The sequence below is a fragment of the Nelusetta ayraudi genome, unplaced genomic scaffold (genome assembly GCF_046127955.1).
Source record: "Nelusetta ayraudi isolate G7.1 ecotype Tasmania unplaced genomic scaffold, CSIRO-AGI_Nayr_v1 ptg000048l, whole genome shotgun sequence".
Taxonomy (NCBI): domain Eukaryota; kingdom Metazoa; phylum Chordata; class Actinopteri; order Tetraodontiformes; family Monacanthidae; genus Nelusetta; species Nelusetta ayraudi.
Window position 1 is genome coordinate 10,776,094 of NW_027466098.1, and position 21,983 is coordinate 10,798,076.

Genomic DNA, 21,983 nt, shown 5'->3' on the forward strand with positions numbered 1-21,983 from the left:
GTGTGTGTGTGCGCGCGCGCGTGTGTGTATAAATCTCAGTAATGGTTTAAGAGCATTCCAAGATCCTTAAAGATTATAAACACGCTTTAGTTTGAAAAAAATAAAATACAATTTAAAAATAAAACCTCCTTTGCCCAAATGTCTCTTTCACCTACCACACAAAAATGTAATGCAAAAAAATAGGAGAAGGAATACAAACATGAATAAGTAACTCATAAAAACCTGGGAACGTGTCCATCAAACATGTCTCGTTTGTTTCTCATTATTCATTAAGCTGATGAGTTCATGATTCCATGAGGTAAACCTCTCTGAAAATCTATATAAATTGTAGTGCCCTTTGTCCACAGACAGTTGAAGGATGGCATTATCTGTTGTCTTCATAGAGTTAATGATGTGTCTGACCGTGTGTACGCTGAACTCTCTGCTCGCCACAAATGTTCCTGGGACTCAAGTGACACAGCAGGGAGGGCAAGAAGAAGAAAGAGCTGCTGCAGGTGACAGAGCAGATAGTTTTTCTCTGAAATGTGAGCGACAGGGTTCAGCCCGTGAACCTGTTTTTTCAATGAATGGAGACTACATAATTGGAGGAGTTTTCTCAATCCACAACTACATAGAGGAGGTGAATCATGAATACACCGCCAAGCCTGAACCATCACGGTGCACAGGGAGGTCAGTGAAAGAAAGTGATGACAAAAATAAGTTATTTAAATATTAAATGTGTTATAATTAATAATTTAATGTTCTAAAATGTATTGCTAAGCTACATGCTTTATTTAAACCTTGTAAATTGAAATTTGCATTCAGTTGATTTTTATTTACTTTAAGATTAGACTTATTTGAAGTATGATTTCTGATTACCTCGGTGGTTTGTTTCTTAAAATTTCAAAATCTGGAAGTATAGCTTGTGACTTTATATTAATTGTTTTTATAATGTCAACTGCTTTCAAACAGACTCTTCCCCTTTAAGCTTCGCCACTCACATGCAATGGTCTTTGCCATAGAAGAGATTAACAACAGTACGGAGCTTCTCCCAGGAGTCACACTTGGTTATAATATCCATGACTCGTGTGCCACAGTGCCTCTTGCAGTGCAAATGACCTTCCAGCTACTGAATGGTCGTGATCCAGTTTTTCACACCAGTGACAATTGTTCACAGTCTGGTGCAGTGGTGGCTATCGTCGGCGAGACCAGATCCACTCTGTCCATCAGCATGTCACGAGTCATTGGATCCTTCAACATTCCACTTGTAAATACAGTAATTTCTGCAAGTATTTCAACTGTTATATGTACTGTTGCATGTAAAATCAGTTTTGCCTCTTTCAGGTGAGCCACTTTTCAACTTGTGCTTGCCTGTCTGATAAACAGCAGCATCCAACCTTCTTCAGAACCATCCCCAGTGACCAGTATCAGGCTGATGCACTGGCCAAACTGGTCAAACGCTTTGGCTGGACCTGGATTGGTGCAATACATTCAGATTCAGACTATGGCAATAATGGCATGGCTTCCTTCCTGAAGGCAGCCAAGAAGGAGGGGATCTGTGTGGAATACACTGAGTCTTTCTACCGGACCAACCCTCAGAGCAGAATCAAGAGAGTCGCTGATGTAATTCGCAGGTGTTGTTCCCATTACCCTGTTTGTTTTTAGTTTATTATTTTGTTTTGTTTTCTGTTCAGAGCTATTTACTTACTAGAATCCCTGCCAAGCTACAATTTTTAAATCCCTGTAATTTGACTTTTAGTGTGTTTTTTGCTAATCAAACACAAATATTTCTTTCTCAGACTTCTTGTTCCCTTCAGACATGACTCAGGAGCAATTCTTCCTTCCTGTATTTTTAAACTTTAATAGGGAATACCATGATTTTATTGTGTATTTGATATATATCTTAACAAGGACATTTTTAATTTGAATATGTATTTATTACTGTTTAACTACATCACTTCTGTCTAATGACTCTTTTTTTTAAAATGTACTATGAATATGCTTTGAGTTTATTAATTTCTCTGCTAAATGTATTTTTTTCACGAACACGCAACATATTTCTTCATCTTTCTGTAGATCGACAGCAAAAGTTGTCATTGCATTTGCAGCCCCCGGAGACGTTAAAATCCTCTTTGAGGAGCTGTCGCGTGAACCATCACCACCACGCCAGTGGATCGGCAGCGAGGCCTGGGTAGTCTATCAAGACTTTGTGCAGTTCAACTTCTGTGCTGGAGCCATAGGATTCGGTATTCAGAGAACTGTCATCCCTGGTCTGAGAGAATTCCTGCTGGATCTCTCTCCATCTAAAGTTGCAGCCTCTCCAGTGCTCACTGAGTTCTGGGAGGATTTGTTCAACTGCAAGCTGGGAAAAGGTGAGGAAATTATCTTGATTGTAGGGACACAATTTCTGTACCTTAATTGAATGGTTGATGTTATAAGAGAAGCCAAATGAAGCCAATAAAAACATCAAATTTGCATCTCTTTATATTTTCAGCCTCAGCTGTAGAGGAGCGTGTATGTGATGGATCTGAAGACATCAAGACTCTTCAGATCCAATACGCTGGCACATCCCAATATAGAGTTACTACTATGGTGTACATGGCCGTGTATGCAATAGCACATGCTATTCATAATGCCATTTGTGTAAAAACAAATTCCACAACTCAGTGTGACAAATCCATTAAACTAAAGCCTGACCAGGTAACTCAAAGTTAATCAGAATTTTGGAATTAATGTTATGTGTTTAAAAAGGAAATATATTGTGATCTCACATTATGTAGTCCCTTGCCCCATAGCACACAAAAAGTTGCAGTTGTTGTTTACTGTTGTAATTGCTTCAAGCTTTTTTTTTTTTTTTTTTTTTGTTACACTGCTGACTGCAAACACGAGTGGATAACAGTCACCCTATATGCTTGAAATAAGCTTGTGCAAAATTCACAACATCCAACTCCACGTACCTTTGAACAACCTTATCAACCGTTTTGGTGCTTTAGGAAACTCATTGAAAATGAAAATGTTTTTTTTTTCATATTGTCTTTTGCTTCAATTGTTAAAAAAATATCACTTGTGTTTCCTGAAAATCTGTCATGGAAATCCATGAGAAATATAATCTTTGTGACGATCCTAATCTTTTGTCCCAGGTTCTCAGTCAGCTGAAGAAAGTAAATTTTACCCAGAATGGTCATGATGTGTCCTTTGATGTAAATGGAGATCCTGTGGCCAGGTATGAGCTTGTTAACTTGCAAAAAGGAAAGAGTGGCACCATTGAGCTGGTGGCTGTAGGGCTCTACGATGCCTCAATGCCAGAGGGCCAAGAGTTCCATATCCACAGGAACATCACCTGGATGGATGGAAGTACAAACGTAGGATGGAAAAATTCTGTTGCATTATTTAAAATAGACTTGAAAGACAGGGGGCAACCTGAATGTTTCTGTTTCTAATTCCACGTGGCAGGTTCCTGTGTCAGTGTGCAGCAACAGCTGTTCTCCAGGAACTCGGAAAATGCTGCAGAAAGGAAAACCCACCTGCTGTTATGACTGTATACAATGTCCAGAAGGGGAAATTAGCAATGTTACAGGTACCTGTGAAATTTATTGTCATAACTACTGGATGATATGCTTCTTCGTCTTCTTCTTAGAGCTCTTGCCAAAATGTGGGGGGCGTCCCATCCCTGCGCATTCGCTATAACTAAATACTTTGTCTGCCTTTGCAGATTCCCCTGACTGTGTTCCATGCCCTGAGGAGTTCTGGCCAAATACACAAAGAGACACTTGTCTCCCAAAGCCTGTTGAGTATCTCTCCTTCCATGAGGTCCTGGGAATCATCTTGGCAGCATTCTCAGTTGGTGGTGCCTGCCTGGCCATTGGAACAGCAGCAGTGTTCTTCCGCCATAGAAACTCTCCTATTGTCAGAGCCAACAACTCTGAGCTGAGCTTCCTGCTTCTCTTCTCCCTCACTTTGTGTTTCTTGTGTTCACTGACCTTCATTGGAGCTCCGTCCCAGTGGTCCTGCATGCTGCGACACACAGCGTTCGGCATCACCTTCGTCCTCTGCATCTCTTGTGTTCTGGGAAAAACAATAGTTGTGCTGATGGCCTTCAGATCAACACTTCCTGGCAGTAATGTCATGAAATGGTTTGGGCCTCCACAGCAAAGGATTACAGTTGTGTGCTTCACATTTATACAAGTGTTGATTTGTACACTTTGGTTGGTTCTCAGTCCCCCTTTTCCAAAGAAAAATCTGACCACATATAAGAGGAGAATCATTCTGGAGTGTGCACTAGGCTCAGCTATTGGGTTCTGGGCCGTTCTGGGCTACATTGGCCTACTAGCTGTGTTTTGCTTGGTCTTGGCCGTCCTGGCTCGGAAACTCCCAGATAATTTTAATGAAGCCAAGTTCATCACCTTCAGCATGCTGATATTCTGTGCTGTGTGGATCACATTTATCCCAGCGTATGTCAGCTCTCCTGGAAAACTTACTGTGGCTGTGGAGATCTTTGCCATTTTGGCCTCCAGTTTTGGGCTAATACTCTGCATATTTGCTCCAAAGTGCTTCATTATAGTATTGAAGCCAGAGAGGAATACCAAGAAACATTTAATGAACAAAAATTAATTAAATGGTGTCAACTTTGAAACTGACATGCATATGGTTTTTATATGATATTGAACATAGGCTTTAATATCAAAGTTTACTCTAGAAGGTGTTAAGAGTTTTAAAATTTAGAGCCATGTTGTTGGAAAAAATTCCATGTTTGTGTGTGTGTGTGTGTGTGTGTGTGTGTGTGTGTGTGAGAGTGTGTGTGTGTGTGTGTGTGTGTGTGTGTGTGTGTGTGTGTGTGTGTGTGTTCGCGCGCGCGTGTGTGTATAAATCTCAGTAATGGTTTAAGAACATTCCAGGATCCTTAAATATTATAAACACACTTTAGTTTGAAAATATTAATAAAATTTAAAAACAAAACCTCCTTTGCCCACTTGTCTCTTTTACCAACAACACCAAAATGTAATGCAAATCAAGGGAGAAGGAATACAAACATGAATTAGTCACTCATAAAAACTTGGGAATGTGTCCATCAAACATATCTCTTATGTTTCTCATTATTCATTAAGAAGATGAGCTCATGATTCCATGAGGTAAACCTCTCTGAAAATCTATTTAAACTGTAGTCCCCTTTGCCCACAGGCAGTTGAAGGATGGCGTTCTCTGTTGTCTTCATAGAGTTAATGATGTGTCTGATTGTGTGTACGCTGAACCGTCTGCTCACCACAAATGTTCCTGGGACTCAACTGACACAGCAGGGAGGGCGAGAAGAGGAAAGTGCTGCTACGGGTGACAGAGGAAATGGTTTTTCTCTGAAATGTGAGCGACAGGGTTCAGCCCGTGATCCTGCTTTTTCAATGGATGGAGACTACATAATAGGAGGAGTTTTCTCAATCCACAACTACATAGAGGAGGTGAATCATGAATACACCACCAAGCCTGAACCACCACGGTGCACAGGGAGGTCAGTGAAAGAAAGTGATTATCAAAGTAAGATTAGAATGCAATTTAATTGATACATTGACATTCTAAAATGTATTGGGGTGACTTTGGCTCAGGAGGTAGAGATTGTCCAATGACTGAAAGGTTGGCGGATAAAATCCCGCACCATTCCAGTCTTTTGTTGTGTCCTTGGGCAAGACACTTAACCCACATTGCCTTGTGTGAATGTAAGTGGATGTTGGGTGGTGGTCGGAGGGGCTGTTTCGCGCAGATTGGCTGCCATGCTTCTGTCAGTGTGCCCCAGGGCAGCTGTGGCTACACACACCACCACCAGTGTGACTATGGTGTGAATGAATGATGGGTTCAGTTTTAAAGGGCATTGGGTATCTTGAAAAGCGCTATAGAAATTCAAGCCATTGATATTGCTAAACTACAGTGCTTTATTTAAAATTTGCAAAATTAATTTTGCATTCAGTTGATTTTTATTCACTTTAAGATTATTAATATCTGAAAAAAATATTTGTAGTATTATTTCTGGGTTGTTTCTTTCTTAAAATACAGTCGAAATATGGAAGTATAGCTTGTGAATTCATATTAATTGTATTTATATTGTCATCTGATTTCAGACTCTTCCCCTATCAGCTTCGCCACTCTCATGCAATGGTCTTTGCCATAGAAGAGATTAACAACAGTACGGAGCTTCTCCCAGGAGTCACACTCGGTTATCAGATTCATGACTCGTGTGCTGCAGTGCCTCTTGCCGTGCAAATGACCTTCCAGCTACTGAATGGACGCGACCCAGTGTTTCACACCAGTGACAACTGTTCACAGTTCGGTGCAGTGGTTGCTATCATCGGCGAGACCAGATCCACTCCATCCATCAGCATGTCACGAGTCATGGGATCCTTCAACATTCCACTTGTAAATACACTCGTTTTTTTTTTTGTTTTTTTTTCAAGCATTTGAACTGTTATATGTCCTGTCAACTGTAAAATATGCATTGTGTCTTTCAGGTGAGCCACTTTGCCACTTGTGCTTGCCTGTCTGATAAGCAGCAGCATCCAACCTTCTTCAGAACTATCCCCAGTGACCAGTATCAGGCTGATGCACTGGCAAAGCTGGTCAAACACTTTGGCTGGACCTGGATCGGTGCAATACATTCAGATTCAGACTATGGCAATAATGGCATGGCTTCCTTCCTGAAGGCAGCCAAGAAGGAGGGGATCTGTGTGGAATACACTGAGCCTTTCTACCGGGCCAACCCTCAAAGCAGAATCAAGAGAGTCGCTGATGTAATCCGCAGGTGTCATTCCCATTACTCTGTTTGATTTTATTTTATTTTTTTGTTTTGCTTTTTGCTGCAGAGAGCTATTACATTATTAGAATCCCTGCCAAGCTACACCTTCTTAATCCCTGTAATTTGATTTTTTATTGTGTCTTCAGCTAATTCAAGTCAAAGATTTCTTCCTCAGGCAGCTTGATCCCTCAAAACATGTCTCCGGATCCATTTCTCTTTCCTGGATTTTCAAACTGAATAAGTGGAATACCCTGTTTTTATTGTGTATATTAATATCTATATTAACAATTATATTTTTATTTTGAATATGTATTCATATCTGTTTAACTACAGCACTTCAGTCTAATGAGGCTGTTTTAAATGTACTATGAAGATACTTTTTTGAGTTTATTAATTTCTCTGTTAAATTTATTTTTGTTCACGAAAACGCAATGTTTTTCTTAAACTTTCTGTAGATCGACAGCAACAGTTATAGTTGCATTTGCAGACACTGGAGACACGAAAATTCTCTTTGAGGAGCTGTCGCGTGAACCATCACCACCCCGCCAGTGGATCGGCAGCGAAGGCTGGGTTGCCAACCAAGACTTGATGCAGTTCAACTTCTGTGCTGGAGCCATAGGATTCGGTATTCAGAGATCTGTCATCCCTGGTCTGAGAGAATTCCTGCTGGATCTCTCTCCATCTAAAGTTGCAGCCTCTCCAGTGCTCACTGAGTTCTGGGAGGATTTGTTCAACTGCAAGCTGGGAAAAGGTGAGGAAATTATCTTGATTGTAGGAACACAATTTCTGTACCTGAGTTGAATGGTTGATGTTATAAGATAAGGAAAATGAAGCCAATAAAAACGTCTAATTTGCATCTCTTCATATTTTCAGCCTCAGCTGTAGAGGAGCGTGTATGTGATGGATCTGAAGACATCAAGACTCTTCAGATCCAATACGCTGGAACATCCCAATATAGAGTTACTACTATGGTGTACAAGGCCGTGTATGCAATAGCACATGCTATTCATAATGCCATTTGTCTAAAAGCAAATTCCACAACTCAGTGCGACAAATCCATTAAACCAAAGCCTGACCAGGTAACTCAAAATAAATCCAAATGTTGCAATTAATGTTATGTGTTTAAACAGAAAATACATTGTGATTTCAAATTATGTAGTTCCTTGCCTCATAGCATACAAAATTTTATGATCTTAGTAATGTATTGCAAGTCTCATGATAATTGTGCATTTTCTGGCTGGTGAGTAATTTAAAAGAAAGAAAGAAAGAAAGAATTACATTTTTTGAACAAGATTTCCAAGCAAAAATGACGGAGAAGGGTTTCCAGAAACAAAACAAACAAATAAATAAATAAAGGATTTGGAAACTGCCAGAATTATATACAGGAAAATTGAAGTAAACACAGTACGTTCTGGTCCATGAAGACATCAATCTTGCCTCATCCAAGCCATCATTTAAAGTGTGAATCTATGTTCTGGGCACCATCAGGGTAAAATTACAATCTGTCAGTATGCAGAGCTGATGGGGTGAAACAGGCCATACATTCCTGCTTTCATCTGATTGGTAGACTGTGGTAGTTCTTGCGGTTGTTGTTTACTGTTGTAATTTATTTATATTTTTTTACACTGCTGACTGCAAACACAAGTGAATAACAGTCACCCTCTACCCTTGAATTAAGCTTGTTCAAAATTCACAACATCCACCTCCATTTACCTTTGAACAACCTGATGAACTTTTTTTGGTGCATTAAGTTACTCATTGAAAATGAAAATGTTTTTTTCATATTGTCTTTTGCTTCAGTTTTTTTAAATATCACTTGTGTTTCCTGAAAGTCTGTCATGGAAATCCATGAGTCTTTGTAACTATATTAATCTCTTGTTCCAGGTTCTCACTCGGCTGAAGAAAGTTAATTTTACCCAGAATGGTCATGATGTGTCATTTGATGTAAATGGAGATCCTGTGGCCAGGTATGAGCTTGTTAACTGGCAAAAAGGAGAGAGTGGCACCATTGAGCTGGTGGCTGTAGGGCTCTACGATGCCTCAATGCCAGAGGGCCAAGAGTTCCATATCCACAGGAACATCACCTGGATGGATGGAAGCACACAGGTAAGATGAAAAGACTGAGTTGCATGACTTCTAATATACTTGAAAGACAGGGGGCAACCTACATGTTTCTGTTTCTAATTCTACGTGGCAGGTTCCTGTGTCAGTGTGCAGCAACAGCTGTCCTCCAGGAACTCGGAAAATGCTGCAGAAAGGAAAACCCACCTGCTGTTATGACTGTATACAGTGTCCAGAAGGGGAAATTAGCAATGTTACAGGTACCTGTTAAATTTATTGTCATAACTACTGGATGATATGCTTCTTCGTCTTCTTCTTAGAGCTCTTGCCAAAATGTGGGGGGCGTCCCATCCCTGCGCATTCGCTATAACTAAATACTTTGTCCGCCTTTGCAGATTCCCCTGACTGTGTTCCATGCCCTGAGGAGTTCTGGCCAAATACACAAAGAGAAACTTGTCTCCCAAAGCCTGTTGAGTATCTCTCCTTCCACGAGGTCTTGGGAATCATCTTGGCAGCATTCTCAGTTGGTGGTGCCTGCCTGGCCATTGGAACAGCAGCAGTGTTCTTCCGCCATAGAAACTCTCCTATTGTCAGAGCCAACAACTCTGAGCTGAGCTTCCTGCTTCTCTTCTCCCTCACTTTGTGTTTCTTGTGTTCACTGACCTTCATTGGAGCTCCGTCCCAGTGGTCCTGCATGCTGCGACACATGGCGTTCGGCATCACCTTCGTCCTCTGCATCTCTTGTGTTCTGGGAAAAACAATAGTTGTGCTCATGGCCTTCAGAGCAACACTTCCTGGCAGTAATGTCATGAAATGGTTTGGTCCTCCACAGCAAAGGATTACAGTTGTGTCCTTCACATCTATACAAGTGTTCATTTGTACACTTTGGTTGGTTCTCAGTCCCCCTTTTCCAAAGAAAAATCTGACTACATATAAGAGGAGAATCATTCTGGAGTGTGCATTAGGCTCAGCTATTGGGTTCTGGGCCGTTCTGGGCTACATTGGCCTGCTAGCTGTGTTTTGCTTGGTCTTGGCAGTCCTGGCTCGGAAACTCCCAGATAATTTTAATGAAGCCAAGTTCATCACCTTCAGCATGCTGATCTTCTGTGCTGTGTGGATCACATTTATCCCTGCGTATGTCAGCTCTCCTGGAAAATTTACTGTGGCTGTGGAGATCTTTGCCATTTTGGCCTCCAGTTATGGGCTAATGCTCTGCATATTTGCTCCAAAGTGCTTCATTATAGTGTTGAAGCCAGAGAGGAATACCAAGAAATGTTTAATGAACAAAAATTAGTTAAATTGTGTCAACTTTGAAACTGGCATGCTTATGGTTTCTATGATATTGCACATGTGCTTTTTCTCAGTTAACTGTTGAAAAAAAAAAGTGTGTGTGTGTGTGTGTGTGTTCACTTGGCTGTCGAAGGGCACTCAAACTTGTTTAACGGCGCTATTTATTTTTTTTTAATTGTATTTATTTATTTGTTTTATTATTTTTCTTAAGGCGCGATGAACGCCTGGTTTACACCGTAGGCGGAAGCGCCGTGAAGATCGCTCGCGAGCCGCAGCCCTCCTATTCAGGCTGAATTCACACTTTTCAACTCGAACTTGAACCATTCATCCCCTTTTTTCAGCAGCCATTAACACAAAAGGATGACACTTACGCCCGGTTCACACTGGACGCGGAAGCGCCGCAAAGTGCCGAGCGCTTCAGTTCGGCGCCCATGTTAATCAACGTAGTGGTTCACACCAGACGCGAACAGGCGTAGGTGTGTGTGTGTAAATAGAAACACGCACTCAGGTGTCCATCTCAAGACCTCTTTCATAATGATCACTGACCTGCATCTCTGGGATCAAACAGACATATTTTGATCAAGTCTTCCTCTGTGTGTGTGTGTGTGTGTGTATTTGTTTAATCTCTCTCGCACTCTGATACAATGTACTGACAAAAAATAACATACAAATATGATTGAATTTGTCATTCGGTTTTTATTTTGAAATTAATTTATTTTGAAAATTCACCGGATTTTCTTGGTTTTTTTTTAGAGCGACTTCCTGTACTAATGACGAGGATCACTCGCGGCTCGCGCACAAAATAGAGCAGACGCCGAAACGACAACTGCATGGCGCGAGCCGCGCGCCTGTTCGTGCCTAGTGTGAACCACCACATTGATTAACGTGGGCGCCGAATGGAAGCGCTCGGCGCTTCGCTTCCACGTCCAGTGAACTGACGTTAAATGCATGGCGCGATCCGCGAGGGGAGCCGCGCGCCTGTTCGAGTCTGGTGTGAACTACTACATTGATTAACATGGGCGCCGAATGGACGCGCTCGTTACAGTAAATGCTTGTCCTCTCAAGACTGCCATCTGGCAGGGTATTGAAGTGGAACTTTCCATTTACAATTGACGCCCTATATATACATATATATATATATATATATATATATATATATATATATATATATATATATATATATATATATATATATATATATATACATACATACATACATACATACATACATACATACATACATACATATATATATATATATATATATATATATATATATATATATGTATATATATATGTATATATATATATATATGTATATGTGTATATATATATATATATATATATATATGTATATATATATATATATATATATGTATATATATATATATATATATATATATATATATATATATATATATATATATATATATATATATATATATATATACATTAAGGGTGTCAAAGTTTATATATATATATATATATATACATTCCAGTCATGGATAGCCTAATACCATTCCAGGATCTTTAAAAATTATGAACATGCTTTAGTCTGAAAATATGAATAAAATTTAAAAATAAAACCTCTTTTGCCCATTTGTCTTTTTCACCAACCACACCAAATTGTAATTTGAATAAAGGGAGAAGGAATACAAACATGATTTAGTCACTCATAAAAACTTGGGAATGTGTCCGTCAAATAGGTCTCTTTTGCTTCTCATTATTCATTAAGCTGATGAGCTCATGATTCCATGAGGTAAACCTCTCTGAAAATCTATATAAACTGTCGTACCCTTTTTCCACCGGCAGTTGAAGGATGGCATTCTCTGTTGTCTTTATAGAGTTAATGATGTGTCTGACTGTGTGTACGCTGAACTGTCTGCCTTCCACAAATGTTCCTGGGACTCAACTGACACATCACGGAGGGCGAGAAGAGGAAAGAGCTGCAGTGGGTGACAGAGCAGATGGTTTTTCTCTGAAATGTGAGCTTCAGGACTCAGCGCGTGAACCTGTTTTTTCAATAAATGGAGACTACATAATTGGAGGAGTTTTCTCAATCCACTTCTACATGGAGGAGGTGAATCATGAATATACCAAAAGGCCTGAACCATCAAAGTGCACAGGGAGGTCAGTGAAAAGATAGAGACTGACAAATTGAGATGACATCATTTAATTAATACAATGCTCTAAAATGTTATGCTATATTGCAATGCTTGATATAAAACTTGAAAATATATTTCACTGGAGTTGGAAATGTGTATCAGTTTACTTTTAATTAATTTCTGAATACTTGTTCCTGATGTATTATGTCTGAATAGTCTTTTAAAAAAAAAGTGTTGTAGAAATGTGGACATGTATCTTATGAAATTGAATACAAAGTAATTACATTGTCACTTGCTTGTAAACAGAATTTACTCATGTCAGCTTCTCCACTCTCATGCAATGGTCTTTGCCATAGAAGAGATTAACAACAGTATGGAGCTTCTCCCAGGAGTCACACTCGGTTATCAGATCCATGACTCGTGTGCTGCAGTGCCTCTTGCCGTGCAAATGACCTTCCAGCTACTGAATGGTCGCGACCCAGTGTTTCACACCAGTGACAACTGTTCACAGTCCGGTGCAGTGGTGGCTATCATCGGCGAGACCAATTCTACTCCAACTATCAGCATGTCACGAGTCGCGGGATCCTACAACGTCCCACTTGTAAATACACTCAATTTTTGAAGTAATGTAACTAATATTGTTCCTTTCACATGTAAAATTTGCATTGTGTCTTTCAGGTGAGCCACTTTGCCACTTGTGCTTGCCTGTCTGATAAGCAGCAGCATCCAACCTTCTTCAGAACCATCCCCAGTGACCAGTTTCAGGCTGATGCACTGGCCAAGCTGGTCAAACACTTTGGCTGGACCTGGATTGGTGCAATACATTCAGATTCAGACTATGGCAATAATGGCATGGCTTCCTTCCTGAAGGCAGCCAAGAAGGAGGGGATCTGTGTGGAATACACTGAGCCTTTCTACCGGACCAACCCTCAAAGCAGAATCAAGAGATTAGCTGATGTAATCCGCAGGTGTGGTTAACATTACCCTGTATGTTGTTGTTGTTTTTTGTTGTACAGAGATCAGAATCCCTGCTAAGCTAATCATGTTTTTTAATCAAAATAATTAGACATTTATCGTGCCTTCAGCTAATCAATGTTAAACTTTTCTTCGCCAGACTGCTTCATCATTGATCCATGACTCAGGATCAATTTATTCTTAATGTCTTTTAAAACTGGTTGAGCAGGATAGCCTGAATTAAGTCAATCTGTCTGTATTTGCTTGTGTTTTTATTGTATTTTTTAATGTATCTTAACACAGACAATTTTTTCTTTTTCATCTTTATTTATATTTGTTCATCTACATCACTTCATTCGAATTTGGCGGTTTTAAATGTACTCTGAATTTAATTTGATTGCATTCATGAATTTCTTCCCTCTTTTGTCATGGTTATGCAACATGTTTCTTAAACTTTATGCAGTTCGACAGCAACAGTTATCATTGCATTTGCAACCTCTGGAGACATTAAAATCCTCTTTGAGGAGCTGTCGCATGAACCATCACCACCCCGCCAGTGGATCGGCAGCGAGGGTTGGGTTGCCAACAAAGACTTGCTGCAGTTCAACTTCTGTGCTGGTGCCATAGGATTCGGTATTCAGAGATCTGTCATCCCTGGTCTGAGAGAATTCCTGCTGGATCTCTCTCCATCTAAAGTGGCAGCCTCTCCAGTGCTCACTGAGTTCTGGGAGGATTTGTTCAACTGCAAGCTGGGAAAAGGTGAGGAAATTATCTTGATTGTAGGAAAACAATTTCTGTACATGAGTTGAATGGTTGGATGTTATATGATAAGGAAAATGAAGCCAATGAAAATGCATCTGTTCGTATTTTCAGCCTCAACCCCAAAGGAGCGTATATGCGACAAATCTGAAGACATCAAGACTCTTCAGATCCAATACGCTGGCACATCCCAGTTTAGAATTACTACTATGGTGTACAAGGCCGTGTATGCAATAGCACATGCTATTCATAATGCCATTTGTCGAAAAACAAATTCCACAACTCAGTGCGACAAATCCATTCAACTAAAGCCTAAACAGGTAAGTCAAAATAAATGGTCCAAGCTATCCTTTGCAGTGTGAATTAATGTTCAAGGCACAATCGTGATAATGATACAATCTGTCACAATGCAGAGCTAATTTGTTAAAGCAGGTAATTTATTCCTGCTGTTATCAGTCTGGTAAACTGCAGTAGTTCTTGCAGTTGTTGTTCACTGTCGTAAGTATTTCTGTTTTTTGTTTTTTCTCACTGCTGATTACAAACATAAATTGGATAACAACGTCACCCATGACCTTTAAAGAGTCATTTGAAATAAGCTCACACAAATTCACAACATCCACCTCAATATACCTTTAAGTCCTCTGATATACATGTTCTAGGTGCACTAGCTAGTGCACTCATTGAAGATGTAATCATTTTCATGTTTGTCTTTAAATTCCATTTTGAAAAGATCACTTGAGTTTCCTTTAAATCTGTCATGGGAATCTATTAAAGTTGTTGTTTTTGCCACTGTCTTAATCTCTTGTCCCAGGTTCTCACTCAGCTGCGGAAAGTTAATTTTACCCACAATGGTCATGATGTGTCCTTTGATGTAAATGGGGATCCTGTGGCCAGGTATGAGCTTGTTAACTGGCAAAAAGGAGAGAGTGGTACCATTGAGCTGGTGGCTGTAGGGCTCTACGATGCCTCAATGCCAGAGGGCCAAGAGTTCCATATCCACAGGAACATCACCTGGATGGATGGAAGCATACAGGTCAGATGAAAAGACTGAGTTGCATTATTTAAAATAGACTTGAAAGAAAACAAACACGCTGAATGCTTCCTTTTCTAATTCTATGTGGCAGGTTCCTTTGTCAGTGTGCAGCAACAGCTGTTCTCCAGGAACTCGTAGAATGCTTCAGAAAGGAAAACCCACCTGCTGTTATGACTGTATACATTGTCCAGAAGGGGAGATTAGCAATGTTACAGGTACCTATTTTTTTTATTATTATTATTTATAACTACAATGTCCAGGGTGAGAAGCTCAGTCACCCGGGAGGAGCTTAGAGGTGAGCCGCTGCTCCTCCGCATCGAGAGGGGCCAGCTTAGGTGGTTCCAGCATCTGTTTCGGAAGCCTCCTCGACGCCTCCCTGGGGAGGTGTTCCGGGCAAGTCCCACCGGGAGGAGTCCTTGGGGAAGACCAAGGAAACGCTGGATGGACTATGTTTCTGGGCTGGCCTGGGAACGCCTTGGGCCAGAAAAGTATGGGTGTCTCTGCTGAGGCTGCTGCCCCAAAATCCGGGTAATGCGGCAGAAGAAGAAGAACTATAATGTCACATGTTGATTAACTACACTACCTTATCTACCTTTTCAGATTCCCCTGACTGTGTTCCATGCCCTGAAGAGTTCTGGCCAAATGCACAAAGAGACACTTGTCTCTCAAAGCCTGTCGAGTATCTCTCCTTCCACGAGGTCCTGGGAATCATCTTGGCAGCATTCTCAGTTGGTGGTGCCTGCCTGGCCATTGGAACAGCAGCAGTGTTCTTCCATCATAGAAACTCTCCTATTGTCAGAGCCAACAACTCTGAGCTGAGCTTCCTGCTTCTCTTCTCCCTCACTTTGTGTTTCTTGTGTTCGCTGACCTTCATTGGAGCTCCGTCCCAGTGGTCCTGCATGCTGCGACACACAGCGTTCGGCATCACCTTCGTCCTCTGCATCTCTTGTGTTCTGGGAAAAACAATAGTTGTGCTCATGGCCTTCAGAGCAACACTTCCTGGCAGTAATGTCATGAAGTGGTTTGGTCCTCCACAGCAGAGGATTACAGTTGTGTCCTTCACATCTATACAAGTGTTAATTTGTACACTTTGGTTGGTTCTCAGCCCCCCTTTTCCAAAGAAAAATCTGACCATTTATAAGAAGGGAATCATTCTGGAGTGTGCATTAGGCTCAGCTATTGGGTTCTGGGCCGTTCTGGGCTACATTGGCCTACTAGCTGTGTTTTGCTTGGTCTTGGCCGTCCTGGCTCGGAAACTCCCAGATAATTTTAATGAAGCCAAGTTCATCACCTTCAGCATGCTGATATTCTGTGCTGTGTGGATCACATTTATCCCAGCGTATGTCAGCTCTCCTGGAAAATTTACTGTGGCTGTGGAGATCTTTGCCATTTTGGCCTCCAGTTATGGGCTAATACTTTGCATATTTGCTCCAAAGTGCTTCATTATAGTGTTGAGGCCAGAGAGGAATACTAAGAAACATTTAATGAACAAAAATTAGTTCAAAGGTGTCAAGTTTAGAAATGACAAATGCATATGATTTCTATATGATATCTAACATAGGCTTTTATCTCAAAGTTAACGCTGGAAAATGTTACGGTTAGAGCTTTTTTTTTTTTTTTTTTTTAAAAAGTGTGTGTGTGTGTGTGTGTGTTTATGTATCAGTAATGGTTTAAGAGCATTCCAGGATCTTTAAAGATTATATACAAGCTTTAGTCGGAAAATATGAATAAACTTTAAAAACAAAACCTCCTTTGCCCAATTCTCTTTTTCACCAAACCGCCTCAAAATGGTATACAAAAAGAGGGAGAACGAATACAAACATGAATGAGTCACTCATAAAAACTCGGAAATGTGTCCATCAAACATGTCTCTTTTGTTACTCATTATTCATTAAGCTGATGAGCTCATGATTCCATGAGGTAAACCTCTCTGAAAATCTATATAAACTGTAGTACCCTTTTGCCCACAGGCAGTTGAAGGATGGCGTTCTCTGTTGTCTTTAAAGAGTTATTGATGTGTCTGACTGTGTGTACGCTGAACTCTCTGCCTTCCACAAATGTTCCTGGGACTCATCTGACACAGCAGGGAAGGCGAGAAGAAGAAAGAGCTGCTACCGGTGACAGAGCGGATGGTTTTTCTCTGAAATGTGAGCGACAGGGTTCAGCCCGTGAACCTGCATTTTCAATGGATGGAGACTACATAATTGGAGGAGTTTTCTCAATCCACAGCTACATAGAGGATGTGACTCATGTATACACCGCCAAGCCTGAACCACCACGGTGCACAGGGAGGTCAGTGAAAGAAAGTGATAAATAAAAAAGAAAGTTATATGTGATTTAATTAATAAATTAATGTTATCAAATGTATTGCTGAACTACAATGCTTTATTTAATCTTTGCAAATTCAATTTTGCATTAAGTTGGGTTTTATTTACTTTTAAGATTATTATTATTTGAAGTATTTTTTCTGATTTCCAAGGTTGTTTTTTTTAATTAAAATGTAGTCAAAATATGGAAGTATAGCTTGTGACTTTATATCAATTTTATTTATATTGTAAACTGCTTTCAAACAGACTCTTCCCCTATCAGCTTCGCCACTCTCATGCAATGGTCTTTGCCATAGAAGAGATTAACAACAGTACGGAGCTTCTCCCAGGAGTCACACTTGGTTGTAATATCCATGACTCGTGTGCCACAGTGCCTCTTGCAGTGCAAATGACCTTCCAGCTACTGAATGGTCGTGATCCAGTGTTTCACATCAGTGAAAACTGTTCACAGTCTGGTGCAGTGGTGGCTATCATCGGAGAGTCCGGATCCACTCCATCCATCAGCATGTCACGAGTCATGGGCTCCTTCAACGTCCCACTTGTAAATACACTAATTTTTTCAAGCATTTGAACCGTTATATGTCCTGTCACATGTAAAATATGCATTGTGTCTTTCAGGTGAGCCACTTTGCCACTTGTGCTTGCCTGTCTGATAAGCAGCAGCATCCAACCTTCTTCAGAACCATCCCCAGTGACCAGTTTCAGGCCGATGCACTGGCAAAGCTGGTCAAAAACTTTGGCTGGACCTGGATCGGTGCAATACATTCAGATTCAGACTATGGCAATAATGGCATGGCTTCCTTCCTGAAGGCAGCCAAGAAGGAGGGGATCTGTATGGAATACACTGAGTCTTTCTACCGGACCAACCCTCGAAGCAGAATCAAGAGAGTCGCTGATGTAATTCGCAGGTGTGGTTCCCATTACCCTGTTGGTTTTTAGTTTTTTAGCTGCTGAGAGCTATTTCATCATTAGAATCCCTGCCAAGCTACAATTTTTTAAATCCCTGTAATTTGATTTTTATTGTGTCTTCTGATAATCCAAGTCAAATATTTCTTTCTCAGACTGCTTGATCCCTGAAAACAATGACTCAGGATCCACTTATTCTTATTGGATTTTAACACTCAATAAGCGGAACACCCTGTTTTTTTATTGTGTATTTAAATTCATATCTTAACAAGGACATTTTCATTTTGAATATGTATTTATATCTGTTTAACTACAACACTTCAGTCGAATGAGGCTGTTTACTATTAATCCACGTTGTTTGAGTTTATTAATTTTTCAGTTAAATTAATTATTTTCACGAAAACGGAATGTTTTTCTTCAACTTTCTGCAGATCGACAGCAAAAGTTATTGTTGCATTTGCAGCCCCTGGAGACGTTAAAATCCTCTTTGAGGAGCTGTTGCGTGAACCATCACCAACCCGCCAGTGGATCGGCAGTGAGTCTTGGGTTGCCTTCCGGGACATGCTGCAGTTCAAATTCTGTGCTGGAGCAATAGGATTCAGTATTCAGAGATCTGTCATCCCTGGTATGAGAGAATTCCTGCTGGATCTCTCTCCATCTAAAGTGGCAGCCTCTCCAGTGCTCACTGAGTTCTGGGAGGATTTGTTCAACTGCAAGCTGGGAAAAGGTGAGGAAATTATTTTAATTGGAAGAAAACAATTTCTGGACCTGAATTGAATGTTATATGAAGTGAAAAATGAAGCCAATCAAGATATCAAAAGTTGAATCTTCCTGTATTTTCAGCCTCAACCCCAGAAGAGCGTGTATGTGATGGATCTGAAGACATTGAGGCTCTTCAGTTCCTGTACACTGGTACATCCCAGTTTAGAATTACTACTATGGTGTACAATGCCGCATATGCAGTAGCACATGCTATTCATAATGCCATTTGTAAAAAAACAAATTCCACAACTCATTGCGACAAATCCATTAAACTAAATCCTAAACAGGTAAGTCAAAATAAATTCAAATTTTGCAATTAATGTTTTGTGTTTAAACAGAAAATACATTGTGATCTCACATTTTGTAGTTCCTTGCGTCAGCACACACACAAATGTACAATGTTAGTCATATAATGCAGGTCTTATGACAAGTGTATGTTTTCTGGTTGGTAAGAAATTGAAAAAGAAAAAGAGGAAAATAATTTAATCTTTTCACCAAGATTTCCAAACACAATTGGAAGAGGGTTTTCAGAAAAGAAAAGAATAATAAAGGATTTGAAAACCGAAAAAAAAAAATTATATATCTACAAGGTGTGCAGTAAAATGGAAGGGGAAACCATAAGTTCTGGTCTATGAAGACATCAATCTTGGCTGATCCAAGCCATCATTTATCGTGTGAATCTATGTTCTGGGCACAGTTAGTACGCAGAGCTTATGGGGGTGAAACAGGCCATACATTCCTGCTTTTATCAGATTGATAGACTGTGGTAGTTTTTGCAGTTGTTGTTTACTGTTGTAATTGCCTCATATTTTTTACACAGCTGACTGCAAACACAAGTGGATAACAGTCACCCTCTGTGCTTGAAATAAGCTTGTGCATAATTCACAACATCCACCTCCATGTACTTTTGAACAACGTGATGAACTGTTTTTGTGCATTAAGGAACTCATTTAAAATGAAAATGTTTTTTGTTTTTTTTCATGTTGTCTGTTACTTGAATTTTTCAAAATATCACTTGTGTTTCCTGAAAATCTGTCATGGAAATCCATGAGAAGTATAACTTTAGATGCTTTTTAACTCTGTTGTCCCAGGTTCTGACTCAGCTGAAGAAAGTAAATTTTACCCAGAATGGTCATGATGTGTCATTTGATGTAAATGGAGATCCTGTGGCCAGGTATGAGCTTGTTAACTGGCAAAAAGGAGAGAGTGGCACCATTGAGCTGGTGGCTGTAGGGCTCTACGATGCCTCACTGCCAGAGGGCCAAGAGTTCCATATCCACAGGAACATCACCTGGATGGATGGAAGCACAAACGTAAGATGAAAAGCTCTGTTGCATTATTTAAAATAGACTTGAAAGGCATTACGCACAATGAATGTTTCCTTTCTAATTCTACGTGGCAGGTTCCCGTTTCAGTGTGCAGCAACAGCTGTCCTCCAGGAACTCGGAAAATACTGCAGAAAGGAAAACCCACCTGCTGTTATGACTGTATACAATGTCCAGACGGGGAAATTAGCAATGTTACAGGTACCTGTTAAATTTATTGTCATAACTATGCTTCTTCGTCTTCTTCTTAGAGCTCTTGCCAAGAGGTGGGGGGCATCCCATCCATGCGTGTTCTCGATAACTTAATACTTTGTCTGCCTTTTCAGATTCCCCTGACTGTCTTCCATGTCTTGAGGAGTTCTGGCCAAATACACAAAGAGACACTTGTCTCCCAAAGCCTGTTGAGTATCTCTCCTTCCACGAGGTCCTGGGAATCATCTTGGCAGCATTCTCAGTTGGTGGTGCCTGCCTGGCCATTGGAACAGCAGCAGTGTTCTTCCGCCATAGAAACTCTCCCATTGTCAGAGCCAACAACTCTGAGCTGAGCTTCCTGCTTCTCTTCTCCCTCACTTTGTGTTTCTTGTGTTCGCTGACCTTCATTGGAGCTCCGTCCCAGTGGTCCTGCATGCTGCGACACACAGCGTTCGGCATCACCTTCGTTCTTTGCATGTCTTGTGTTCTGGGAAAAACAATAGTTGTCCTCATGGCCTTCAGAGCAACACTTCCTGGCAGTAATGTCATGAAGTGGTTTGGTCCTCCACAGCAGAGGATTACAGTTGTGTCCTTCACATCTATACAAGTGTTAATTTGTACACTTTGGTTGGTTCTCAGTCCCCCTTTTCCAAAGAAAAATCTGACCATATATAAGAAGATAATCATTCTGGAGTGTGCATTAGGCTCAGCTATTGGGTTCTGGGCCGTTCTGGGCTACATTGGCCTGCTAGCTGTGTTTTGCTTGGTCTTGGCCGTCCTGGCTCGGAAACTCCCAGATAATTTTAATGAAGCCAAGTTCATCACCTTCAGCATGCTGATATTCTGTGCTGTGTGGATCACATTTATCCCAGCGTATGTCAGCTCTCCTGGAAAATTTACTGTGGCTGTGGAGATCTTTGCCATTTTGGCCTCCACTTATGGGCTAATACTCTGCATATTTGCTCCAAAGTGCTTCATTATAGTGTTGAGGCCAGAGAGGAATACCAAGAAACATTTAATGATCAAAAATTAGTTAGACTATGTCAGGTTTGGAAACAATGTGCATATAGTCCCAAGAAATAATATTGCACACCTGCTTTTGTCTCAAAGTTAATCCTGGAAAGCGTTAGAGGTAGAGGGTTGGAGACATATTGTTTGAAAACAAGTACCTACATATAAAGTGTTGAATACAAATACAGGATCTTTAAAGAATATAATCAAGTCTGTGAAAAATTAATAAAATGTAAAAAAAAAATCCTTTGCCACTCGCCTTTTTCACCAATCAACCAAAACAAATTGTAATGTAAAATAAAGGGAGAAGGAATAAAAACATGAATAAGGTTGTGAAAAAAAACAACAACTTGTGAACGTACCGATCAAATGTGTCTCTTTTTTCTCATTATTCATTAAGCTGATGAGCTGATGACTCCATGAGGAAAACCACTCTGGAAGTCTATAAAAACTGTAGTGCCCTTTGCCCACCGACAGTTGAAGGATGGCGTTCACTTTTGTCTT

General features: G+C 40.4%; 4 protein-coding genes across 4 annotated transcripts; all 4 read left to right on the forward strand.

Annotated features, from left to right (window-relative positions):
- The first annotated feature begins 8 nt into the window (after positions 1-8).
- On the forward strand, positions 9-4,941 carry LOC142895332 (extracellular calcium-sensing receptor-like). The gene is made up of 8 exons (XM_076036272.1): positions 9-669; positions 952-1,246; positions 1,324-1,613; positions 2,056-2,351; positions 2,474-2,679; positions 3,120-3,341; positions 3,433-3,556; positions 3,692-4,941. Exons 1-8 carry the CDS (start codon positions 359-361, stop codon positions 4,588-4,590), a joined length of 2,643 nt encoding a protein of 880 aa, XP_075892387.1. The 5' UTR covers positions 9-358; the 3' UTR covers positions 4,591-4,941.
- A 2-nt stretch (positions 4,942-4,943) lies between these two features.
- LOC142895331 (extracellular calcium-sensing receptor-like) lies at positions 4,944-10,109 on the forward strand. Its single transcript, XM_076036271.1, has 8 exons — positions 4,944-5,479; positions 6,084-6,378; positions 6,471-6,760; positions 7,210-7,505; positions 7,628-7,833; positions 8,639-8,860; positions 8,952-9,075; positions 9,211-10,109. Exons 1-8 carry the CDS (start codon positions 5,169-5,171, stop codon positions 10,107-10,109), a joined length of 2,643 nt encoding a protein of 880 aa, XP_075892386.1. The 5' UTR covers positions 4,944-5,168.
- A 2,052-nt stretch (positions 10,110-12,161) lies between these two features.
- On the forward strand, positions 12,162-16,455 carry LOC142895336 (extracellular calcium-sensing receptor-like). Its single transcript, XM_076036275.1, has 8 exons — positions 12,162-12,235; positions 12,517-12,811; positions 12,889-13,178; positions 13,628-13,923; positions 14,038-14,243; positions 14,735-14,956; positions 15,048-15,171; positions 15,557-16,455. Exons 1-8 carry the CDS (start codon positions 12,177-12,179, stop codon positions 16,453-16,455), a joined length of 2,391 nt encoding a protein of 796 aa, XP_075892390.1. The 5' UTR covers positions 12,162-12,176.
- Positions 16,456-17,117: 662 nt separating this feature from the next.
- On the forward strand, positions 17,118-21,501 carry LOC142894968 (extracellular calcium-sensing receptor-like). The gene is made up of 8 exons (XM_076035695.1): positions 17,118-17,248; positions 17,530-17,824; positions 17,902-18,191; positions 18,621-18,916; positions 19,033-19,238; positions 20,043-20,264; positions 20,354-20,477; positions 20,603-21,501. The coding sequence occupies exons 1-8, from the start codon at positions 17,142-17,144 to the stop codon at positions 21,499-21,501; spliced, it is 2,439 nt and encodes an 812-aa protein (XP_075891810.1). The 5' UTR covers positions 17,118-17,141.
- Positions 21,502-21,983: the final 482 nt, after the last annotated feature.